We start from the raw sequence: 12,112 nt of genomic DNA, 5'->3' as shown, positions 1-12,112 counted from the left end.
CTTACTCCTTATTCTTAAACTGTGGCCCCTGGTTCTGGACTCCCCCAACATCGGGAACATGTTTCCTGCCTCTAGCGTGTCCAAACCCTTAACAATCTTATATGTTTCAATGAGTTAGAAACATAGAAACATAGAAATTAGGTGCAGGAGTAGGCCATTCAATATGATCATGGCTGATCATCCAACTCAGTATCCCGTACCTGCCTTCTCTCCATACCCTCTGATCCCCTTAGCCACAAGGGCCACATCTAACTCCCTCTTAAATATAGCCAATGAACTGGCCTCGACTACCCTCTGTGGCAGAGAGTTCCAGAGATTCACCACTCTCTGTGTGAAAAAAGTTCTTCTCATCTCGGTTTTAAAGGATTTCCCCCTTATCCTTAAGATAAGGATAAGGGGGATGCCCTCTCATCCTTCTAAACTCCAGAGTGTACAAGCCCAGCTGCTCCATTCTCTCAGCATATGACAGTCCCGCCATCCCAGGAATTAACCTTGTAAACCTACGCTGCAGTCCCTCAATAGCAAGAATGTCCTTCCTCAAATTAGGGGACCAAAACTGCACACAATACTCCAGGTGTGGGCAATTTACAGAGGCCAATGAACCTGCAAACCCGCACATCTTTTAGGTGTGGGATGTAACCAGGGCACCATTGTGCCTCCCTTAAATGCCGCCCTTATTCTTAAATACAATAAGGAATGCAGAAGAAAACCAGGGATAGTAACAATACACAACTTGCTTCTACATAAACTAGATGAGGCTAATGAGCTTGTCCCACTTAGGCGATTTTTCAGCGGACTGCCGGCGACTGTCAAGTTGCTGGCAGACGCCTGAAAAAACGGCAACTGGAACTGCGACTGTCAGAGTGGAACACACACATACACAAACACACAAACCCATCGCTTCCTTCACCAGCCCGTTATGCAGGCAGGGGACAGGGCAAGCGGCGGAAACGCTGTCTAAAAAATTCACACGGTTCAATGCCAAGGGAAACAGACACACACCGCGATGGCGCTGTAAAAAGATGGCTAAAGCACAGTGTACGGTAAGTCCTTTAAAAGAGGGGGGTGGGGTGAGGGGGAGAAGGAGTGGAGACAACTTTTAAGAAGCCACAGATTCACGGCCTTGAAGCTCGACGGACATTTAACATTACCGGTCGGTTATCCTTGGTTCTGAAAACTACTGTTTACCTTTTTTCTCCCATTGAGCCAATGAAATTCACTGGTCAGCACCGGCTACAACCTACGAGAACCTCCGAGAATCTTTGACCTCCTGGCGACCCATTTGGACCGCCTGGCGACCCACCTATGGCTTGAGAATGCTCGCTACTCTCCTTGGCGGCTTCATTCTAGTCGCCGCTAATTTTTCAAGATGGTGAAAAATTCACGCCGACCATAATGAGGCCGCGACTAGTTCCCAGAATGCAGTAGCCCCTCACGACCATGAAGGCGACTCCCCGGCAACCACCCGCGACCATGTGGCGACCATGTGGCGACTGCATAGTCTCCTGCAGTCGCCTAAAAAGTCGCCTAAGTGGGACAGGCCCATAATGATACAGATACATTTAAAAACAAGCTACTTAAGTGTAAGAGCAAGAAATGAACAGAGCATTTATTTTCTTAGTTGAAAAGGAATAGAAGGCTGTTTGTGTGGACCCAGTTGGACTATTTCTGTGCTTTATTTCTATGTAAAGCTATGTGGTATAAATGTAGTACGTAGTATAAAGCTATGTAAAGCTACCTAATGACAGTCATTTTTTATCTAAATTATACGTATTGTTATATTGATGGTCTGGTCTGACTGTTTGTATTACCCACCTGACAAGTAACATAATTGAAATTCCTTTATATAGATTCAGTCAAGGTTAAATTGGAAATATGAAATTAAGACTTCCACTTGAACCATCCAATATCGATGTTAGGTTATAAATGTTCATAACAAAAGCAGAAGCTGTGGGAAATATTCAATATGTAACCAGGGCTGTCTTAACAGCATTATAGGCCCCTGGGCTAAGCAGTGCACTGGGGCCCCTACACCTCCAGTTTCTTTATGCCGAATCAAATATGCTGTCATGCACTTGCGATGTTCTTCTCCGTTTTCATGTTCTACAATAACATTCTACAATACATAGATTAGCATGTGGCCCCTATGCTCAAGGGGCCCCGGGCAACTGCCCAGCGTGCCCATGCGTTAAGATTACCATGTATGTAAGGCAATGCCTATGAACTGCAAAACAGAGTTACATTTTTTTCGGCTTGATGATCTTTCATCAAAACCAGAGAAGTTTAGAGTTTAGTTAGAGGTACAGAGTAGAAACAGGCTCTTCGGTGTAAGTTGGGATGTTTTTTTCCAGCATGACAAAAAAGTCCATGAGTAAAAAGATAGTCAGGAGGAGGAGTTTGTAGATCACAAAAATCTTGATTTTTTTTAACGGTCCTTTCAACTCGGCAGAGGACTCGGGAAAGTGGGACAGGCCCTTAAGGCAGCAAATGTGCTCCCCCCAAGTGGAGAATCAAAAATGGTTTCAGTTGCAAAAATTTGGAGAGATGGATAGAAAAAAGGGGGATATGAGCGACAGAATGCCGCCAAGCAGAGAGTGAATGGCAACAGCACTGACTGAGAAAGGCTGGTGAAAGCTTGTTCATTTCAGTTGATCCAACTGGAGTAGGTGTAAATAGAAGAAGATGAGTCTGAGCAGAGAATAGAGAACTATAAATAAAACTGCAGATGAGATACAAGCACTGCAGTTACTGGCAATCTGAAATAAAAGATTATTTGGAAACGTTTAGATAGTCTGGTGACATCTATGTAGAGAGAAAAATTGAGTTAGTGTTCCAAGTTTGATGATTTACTATCAGTACTCATAATTGCAGATACAATTTGGAAAGACAGGTTAATTGAAATTGTTTGATTCAATATCATATCCAGAGGATTGTGATGCCCAGTCAGAAGATGAGATGCTATTTGTTGAGTTTACTCTGGGACAGTCACGTAATGAGTGGCCCTGCAGCAGACTGGGACTTACCTGGACTACTTACCTGGAGCAGGGGCCCTCCAGTACATCCAGCATGTGGACTTTGGACTTTTTCTTTTCATAAATGGCGTCAAATGTGGTGACTGTGCATGTGTGAGTAATGCAAAAAAGAATTTCACTGTGTAATGCATACGTGACAATAAAGAACCATTGATCCATTAATGTGGCAGTCATCAAATAATCACACTGACGAATACTTGTCAACTTGAAATTCCATGAGAAGTACCAGAGTAACAATGCTACACATGGCAAATGTTGTACCCTTTAACGTTTATCTGTGCCCATTCATCTTTTCTTTGACAGGATCGCACGGCAACAAAAGCTTTTTACTGTGCCTCAGCACACGTGACAATAATAAACTAAGCTAAACTAATTAAAATAACATTCATTACTCAATTTGTTCACATAAGGTGTTCCATATTGATTTTGAAAACTTTCAGCTGTATTTCCCATGCTTATGGAAAATTCAACAAGTGTTAATTCATTCATTTTTCTATAAAGAATTTTAGTTATACAGACATAGACATAGACATCGAAAATAGGTGCAGGAGTAGGCCATTCGGCCCATCGAGGCTGCACCGTCATTCAATATGATCATGGCTGATCATCCAAATGTAGATTTTTTTAAATAAATTGCTTCTTCTAGGTGTTTTAATGTAATATGTTTGGTCTCTAAGGTGGGTGTTGCTGTTAGCGTATTTAAATTGTAAAATAGGACACAAATGAAGCTGAAACCCACCAACTGTTCTGTAGATTTGTTCTTATTTTATTATTATCTAATTTCTTTATTCATCTCATTCTCCTTACTGAAATGTTATCCATTCCTCTACTCTACTTCAATTAATTTCAATCCAGAGTGTAGCAAAACATGTTCAGATTCCCTATTCTGTATCTTTCTTTGAAAAAAAAAGAACTTCTGATAGTTTTGCTGATAATGGATTGGGTTTAGCTTTGGGTTTTTATACAGCCTTATTTGACCTTTTGATTTTAGCTTCTGCAATTATCAACCGGAATATATGTCCAGTGCACAATATGAAACATATGCACACACGCACATAGTTACTTACACACACAGCCACATACATACGCACACACCGACAAACACACACGCACACATATGCACACATATGCGCACACACAGCCACACACACACACACACACACACACACACACACACACACACACACACACACACACACACACACACACACACACACACACACACACACACACACACAGTATATGTCAGGTTTAAACATTCATTAATATTGCTCTGCCAGAAAGACTTTGTATTGATATGAGGCATTTGAGTACTATTTACATTGCAGTCATTTTTAATGGAATTATTAATGAAGTTACAAACTGTAATCATGTTATATAATGTCATGAATAGTCATACATTTGATGTTGTTTGGAAGTTGATATCAGCTTTCCACCTAATAGTAAACTGACAACGTGAACCCAAAGTCATCGTTCAACCTAATTTTGAAGTAAAGGGGACTGGAACACTTAAGAAGGGTCCCCACCCGAAACGTCACGTATCCATGTTCTCGAGACATGCTGCCTGACCCCCTGAGTTACTCCAGCACTTTGTGCCCTTTTGTGTATTAACCAGCATCTCCAGCTCCCTGTTTCTACAATATCCAAAAGGTTATTAGCAGGTTATTAGAGTCTTATTCTGTTGGAGGAAAATGGTTTATTTGTACTCTGCTCCCATATTTACATTTCAAATTAGAAAATCAATCTGCATGGACAAATGCAAACTACAGAGGCTCAGTATGCACAGGGTGCCCATCTCTGCAATGCAGCAGCATTTATTTTTCGTTCAAAAGTAGGCATGTTCTGAATCTCAAAAGAATGATGTTTAAATCAATCCACGTGCGTTGTAAATTCTGGAGTAACAAGTATTATTTGTATTCCTTCTGAAATGTACTGTCAGTTTTAATAGACCAAAATTTTAGGCAGAGGTATTACTGTATATTTGCACAGATCTGCCATGTCCAATGAAATTTTATACAGAGAAATATGAGGTGTTGAATTTTGGGAGCACTAATAGGGACAGGTCCTAACAGTACACAGTGAACAGTAGGGGTCTCGGAAGTGAGGTAGAGCAGGGGGGTCTAGAAGTACAGGTACGTAATTTGTTGAAAGTGGTATCACAGGTAGATTGGGTAGCCAAAAAATATTTTGTCACATTAGACTTCATCAGAGTATAGAGTCTTACAGTGTGAAAACAGGCCCTTCGTCCCAACTTGCCCACACTAGTCAACATGTCCCATCTACACTGATCCCACCTGCCTGCATTGGCCCATATCCCTCTTCACCTGTCCTATTCATGTACCTGTCTAAATGTTTCTTAAATGTTGTGATAGTACCTGCCTCATCTACCCCCTCCGGCAACTCGTTCCATACAACCACCACCCTTTGTGTGAAAAAGTAACTCCTCGGGTTCCTATTAAATCTTTCCCCCATCATCATAAACCTATGTCCTCTGGCTCTCGATTTCCCTACCCAGGGCAAGAGACTCTGTGCATCTACCCGATCTATTCCTCTCATGATTTTGTGCACCTCTATAAGATCACCCCTCCTCTTCCTGCACTCCAAGGAATAGAGTCCTCGCCTGCTCAATTGCAGCAACTTCTTGAAGCACAGGGTAGATTTGGAGCTGAGCTGTAATTTGCATGAGATGCTGGTGAAGCATCTCAAATCCTCTGGCACCCACTAGTAATTTGCAGTTCAAGGCAAATTTAAACATATTTTGGCATCAAATATCCATCCAGTGTTGTCTGAACATCAAGTACATGTACAAATTAACTGTGGTAATTTGGACATCACACGCTGGGTCAACATAATATTGAGCTGCCAATTAATAGACTCATAAAGCCAGTTGGGAAATGTGCCTTTGCTGATGTTGATCGTAAAGTGCTTCAGTGACTTAGCTTGCATTGGCCAATAGCTAAGATAGGCTTACGTGATCTGATCTGATGCCATAACCGCAAGTTGATAGTAGTCATGGAGATGTCTTTAACAAGTGATGTGACAAGGTGTTGTAAAGAAAGATTGTTGTAAATAAAAATTGTTTGTAATTGTCTTGCCTAAGGCTGGGAGAGCTATGATGAATTGGATTACAGTTTACACTAACGTTTGAAATAGTTTAGTTTAGTTTTGAGATACAGTGCGGAAACAGACCCTTCCGCCCACCGAGTCCACGCTGATCAGCAATCCCTGCACATTAACACTATCCTAGGGACAATTTACAATTTTACCAAGCCAATTAACCTACAAACCTGCACGTCTTTGGAGTGTGAGTAGAAACCGAAAAACGGAGCTTCCGGGGAAAACCCATGCAGATCAAGGGGAGAATGTACAAACTCCGTACACACAAGCACCTGCCGTCAGGATTGAACCCAGGACTCTGCCGCTGTCAGGCAGCAACACTACCACTGTACCACCTAAATAATTCAGTCTATTTCATCCATTTCTGCAGTTAATTAGTTACCATGCAACAATTAATTCTAGTTTGCAAGAGTTTCAATCTTAAAAGTGGTACTTGAAAGTAGGAATTGTGTTGAACATAGGTATGAAATGTATTCTAATATATTTTAAAGAATCTAAAGACTTAAAGTAGATGACATGAGTTCAATTGTTTCAATTGTCCAACTGTTGGTTTGTTTGACGTTATAAATATCTTCAGAAGTGATACGTGCTCAAGCAAATGCAAGGTTGATAACACTTAAATCTCCACATATTTATTTCACCTGAAATTTTCAATTGTTTCCATTTTTAAAACTACACACCCACATAATTCCACAAATGCAAAATATATTAGCCAAATTATAAAACTTTGGCATAAATGTAGAATCACTGTAAAAGGTTAAGATTTGAATCTCCAATGGATAGGCTATGAAGTTGGGTGGATGAGTGGGAGTGAGGTGGTCGTGGCGGCTATGAAAGGAAATTAATGAAATGAAAGTTGGACAAATTGTAAAGCATGGCTGATGCACAATGGCAAGCGCATGAACAGGCTGCCAAGTTGAAAATAACGTGCATACCTTTATGTAGAAACTATGGAGAATGGGTGTCAGGGGTTATGGGGAGAAGGCAGGAGAATGGGGCTAGGAGGGAGAGATAGATCAGCCATGATTGAATGACGGATGAGACGATGGGCCAAATGGCCTAATTCTGCTCCTATCACATGACCTTATGGAGAGGCATTTTATATGTATATATTTTGTTAGTATATCATCATAAAAGCTATTTTATTGTTGATTCTAATTAATTTATTAGCCAAGAATGTAAACATAGAAGAAATTTTACCACTGATAAAGCTTATCAACAATACTGCTGTATTAAAATTGTTTACGCAAATCAAAATATAATTGTACATCTCACACAAATTGTATTCATCTACAATCATACTTTTTTTCAGTTAATGTTACCTAAATTAAATAGAGAAAATTGACACTAGATGCCAAAAGATGATTCAGTGGCTTTAGGTTTATAATTTGTATTTGTTCTTGTCATTGGAATTTGAAGCCAACAAACCCAAAGATGTATTTTAGAGGTTTGATTGTATTTAAGATGCCGACATGACTGGTAACAGCAAAAGGGATTCATAGTCAACCAATGAAGCTTTGATGATCTTGATAGCTTGGAAGATTGGTTTGTATACCGTTAAAATATGAGTCCGCATTTTAGCAAAATGACCCACTGCTAGGTCTCCAGATAATTGCATTTTAATATAAATTGCCTTCAATAATGGGAATACAGATTAATGATTCCAATAATATGAAATGTATTTCTTTAAAATATTAGTTGCAATTATAGGGCAGGTGCAATGTGAAGATAACAGTTGATCAGAAACACAGAAATAGTTATTTTGGTATGTGAAATTAAAGCTGGAGGAAATGTCCAGATTGAAAATAAAAGTCAGTTTCCTAGATTGACAAAGTGGAGCAGATGTCAATAGGAATGCACAAGACAAAGGCAGCATCTATTTGTTGCAGTAAATTCTCATTGGGTTGTTAACACTCCCCCCACCTTTTGTAATCAACCAAATTCAGTCACCATCACAGATGTAAGAGTGCCTTTCCTTTTCCCAATGAACAAGCAGGAAATTGTGGAGCTGCAGGTGGCTTGGAGGAGAGAAACAGTGGGAGAATATATTTCCATAAAACATTTTGCAGGCCATTTGCAAAATAGCGAGCACAACATTTTGTCACAAGTATACCCATTGTTGGGATGTCGTCCTTATTCTGCAATTAGCTGTTGGGTAATAGATATCACAATTCATCGGACTTGCAGCTGCCCACAAAATGTTTGTTGACTATTGTGTACCATTTACTATCTAGGAGAGTCTGATGCAAGAGATTTTGAATCTTTACAGGGAATATAAAGATGACCTTCTCCAGTCAATCTTGTTGAATAATCCTTTTTTTCTGGCAATTGGAATCTAAACTGAGAAGCTTCAGTGAAATCTCAGCAAGACAGATGGAAGGAAAGATAGGATTTTTTTTTAAAGGCACAAGATACAACATAAAGTATAAAAAGCTTTGTTTTATCAAACGACAATAACCAGACACTAAAGGAATGTTTTTCCACGCAACTATTCCGTGTTCAGGACCTGCGATGTTGTTTTGGTAGTAACAAAATCTCATCAAACCTTTAAAATATTCACCTATACTTGAAGCACTATTTTCTGGTTGAATGTTCAGTCCTATATACGTTTAAATGCCACGCCTCACCTTGAACTAACAGTGTGGGAGGCAGTAAAAAAAAAATCAACTTCATGATTTATGTTAACGGTACATGTGCAGGCAGAGGAAATGCAGTCCAATTTACTGTTTGATTATTTGTTTGCTGATGGTTTCATTAATATGCTCATAGCAAAATACTGCCTCGACAATTTTCCCATCCAATTCTGATAAGAATGTTGCCCGACGTGTCTTGTTTTTAAAGTAGATCACACGGCATTTTGGCGTCTGGTTGGCGAATATTATTTTAAATGTTGACTTCCTCCTTTCCCCATTTTTTAGAAACAATACCTAAAATTTAATTCACTGTTTAATTGGCATTGTCAAAATATTTCACGGTAAACCATGCCTCAAAAGCTTCTTGCATAGCTAAATATAATGCAGGATTGGACACCCATCTGTATATCTTCTATATATCACAATTCTTTCAGCTGAGGCAGAGGTTCACTTGCACCCACTACCCCCCAATGTCATCTACTGGATTTGTTGTTCTCAGTGTGGACTCCTATATATCAGCGAGACCAAGCGCAGGCTGGGCGATCATTTTGCTGAAAGCTTATGCTCAGTCCTCCTTGGCCTACGCGATTTCCCATTGTCAAACATTTCAACACCCTTTCCCATTCCCACACCTTGCTGTCCTGGGACTCCTCCACTGTCAGAGTGAAGCCACATGCAAATTGGAGGAACAGCACCTCATATTTCATTTGGGCAGCTTACAATCCAGCGGCATGAATATTGAAGGTAGACACAAAATGCTGGAGTAACTCAGCGGGTGGGACGATCCCTACTTTTGCATGGCTCCATCTTATGTGGTGTTGTTGCTTCTTGTGCAAAACATTCCAGACTGACATCTCATAAGCATACGTATATAATCAGTATGTTATGTGAATGGACGGAGTAGTGAGTTAAGAATAAAATGTACCTACACGATGGTGAAGTGAAGTGGAATCAAAAGCACAGAGACAGGCGTGACGGATGAAGAATCGCAGAGATGAAAATATTTTAGATTGGGCTAACTGAACCAAAGAGAAAGGATAATGATCAGCTAGAGGGTGTATTGTTGCATTTTTGGTTTGATCATGTCCAAACTGATTGTCTAAACGATTCATCACGTATACATTTACTGTCTCACTTCTTGAATCAGTGATTCAAAGTATATAGTTCAAATGAAAGCCAAGTAAATAAAATGAAAACTCTCTGCTGATTATTAATATTCTTACGTAATTAAATCAGTACAATTTGTCCACTTCCTGATAGACAGAAGTTATTATAAGTTGCATTTAAGTTGATGATATTTTACTTTAGCAAGGCTTTTCAACGAGGCCATTAGGCCAAAGTGCCATAGAAGCTAAAAATGTCTCCATAATGACACTTGGTATATTTTGCAGGGCAAAGCACCGGTAAGTCTTATACTTTTTTTTCACACATGTCATGCAAGATCTAGTTGGATGCAAAATGGAGGGAAGTGTCACGTTTCAACACGTCTTCTTTCACCTCAATTAGTAAATAGACGTGGTGTTTTTGCAAACATTGACTGACAGCTGTACTGATGTTTCTGCTTTATTTACAGGTAAAGATAATTGTCCCTAACAGCACCGCAGGGCTGATAATTGGGAAGGGAGGTGCAACAGTGAAGGCAGTCATGGAGCAGTCAGGAGCTTGGGTACAACTCTCTCAAAAGCCAGATGGGATAAACTTGCAAGAGAGAGTGGTGACGGTGAGTGGGGAACCCGAACAGAACCGCAAGGCCGTCGAACTTATCATCCAGAAAATCCAAGAGGACCCGCAGAGCGGCAGCTGTCTTAACATCAGCTATGCCAATGTCACCGGTCCAGTGGCCAACTCCAACCCAACCGGATCCCCTTACGCCAACACAGCTGAGGTGTTGCCAACTGCTGCGGCTGCCGCAGGGCTGTTAGGACACGCTAACCTTGCTGGGGTCGCTGCCTTCCCAACGGTGTTATCCGGCTTCACGGGAAACGACCTGGTGGCCATCACCTCTGCACTCAACACTTTAGCCAGCTATGGATACAACCTGAACACACTTGGTTTGGGTTTGAGTCAAGCTGCGGCCACGGGTGCATTGGCGGCGGCAGCAGCCAGTGCTAATCCAGCGGCGGCTGCTGCAGCTAACCTGCTGGCTACCTATGCAAGCGAAGCCTCGGGCGGCGGCGGCCCTCTCGGTGGGACAGCGGGGACCTTTGCCCTAGGTAGCCTCGCCGCCGCCACGGGCGCCACAAACGGCTACTTCGGCGCTGCTTCACCGCTGGCGGCCAGCGCCATCCTGGGCTCAGAGAAGTCGACAGACGGATCAAAGGACGTGGTGGAAATAGCCGTCCCAGAAAACCTCGTCGGTGCAATATTGGGGAAAGGCGGGAAGACGTTAGTCGAATATCAGGAATTGACTGGTGCAAGGATACAGATCTCCAAAAAGGGGGAGTTTGTGCCTGGCACAAGAAATCGGAAGGTGACCATTACGGGAACGCCCGCTGCTACCCAAGCTGCTCAGTATTTAATAACACAGAGGATCACTTACGAGCAAGGCGTGCGCGCAGCCAACCCACAGAAAATCGGGTGATTTTCAGACCCTTTACAATATTCTCTTTTACCCCCCTCCCCACCCCCTCTCTCCCTCCCTCTACCCCCTTTTCAAACGAGAAAGGATGTACTGTACTTTGCAGAAGTGACGTTTTTTTCTGTATTAATATATTATATGCAAAAGAATGCGACTATGTTGAAGATGTGTATATGTAAATAGTATATGTTTTACCAGATGTTTCATAGAAAGTAATTTTTTCTCAATCTGTTTTGGTTCCCTATACTTTGCTTGTGTATATTTGTCGAGAGTGTTTCTAGTGTCAGGAGATCTTAGCCTGCCATTGTACCAGCATTATCGTAGTTAATGACTGAATGTATATAGCGATACACGTGTAGTTCTCGGTATTAGTTCAAACTAAAAGAAGCAGATAAACGCTACATGTACTACTGTTAGGTCGGGGTATGGTAGGGTCAGCGACCTAAAATGGAGTGAGGCCAAAGCACTGTCCTGATCGTCTTACTTCCTGCTTAGGGTATATTAAAGTAGGAAATAAAATATTTTGGAAATAATTTTTAAAATACAAAAAAAAAAATCAAAAAGCAATATAGTTGCAAAGCACTGTATAAAATATAAAAAAGGTTAAAACTGTGGAAGATTATATTGGTAAGTTTACAAAATTGCACCTTTTCTCCATCTGAAATAGAATATGGAAATAATGCTGAAAGCTGGCCATGGTCCATCCTTTGCCATTTGTCCGACGGACGTTCAACAGAAGTGCACAGCCCAGA

General features: G+C 41.1%; 1 protein-coding gene across 3 annotated transcripts in view; it reads left to right on the top strand.

The window, feature by feature from the left end:
• The window catches only part of nova1 (NOVA alternative splicing regulator 1), a 246,843-nt gene that overhangs the window by 233,343 nt on the left and 1,388 nt on the right, over positions 1-12,112 (top strand). For all 3 annotated transcript variants that reach the window (XM_033026977.1, XM_033026976.1, XM_033026978.1), the window contains one exon: positions 10,356-12,112. This exon is cut by the window's right edge and continues 1,388 nt beyond it. In XM_033026977.1, coding sequence (XP_032882868.1) covers positions 10,356-11,363 — 1,008 coding nt within the window. In that variant the 3' untranslated portion in view covers positions 11,364-12,112. The remainder of the gene's footprint in view (positions 1-10,355) is intronic.

Source organism: Amblyraja radiata, chromosome 9 (genome assembly GCF_010909765.2).
Source record: "Amblyraja radiata isolate CabotCenter1 chromosome 9, sAmbRad1.1.pri, whole genome shotgun sequence".
Lineage (NCBI taxonomy): Eukaryota > Metazoa > Chordata > Chondrichthyes > Rajiformes > Rajidae > Amblyraja > Amblyraja radiata.
The sequence above is the reverse complement of the archived record's forward strand: the minus strand, read 5'-3'. Positions and strand labels throughout refer to the sequence as shown.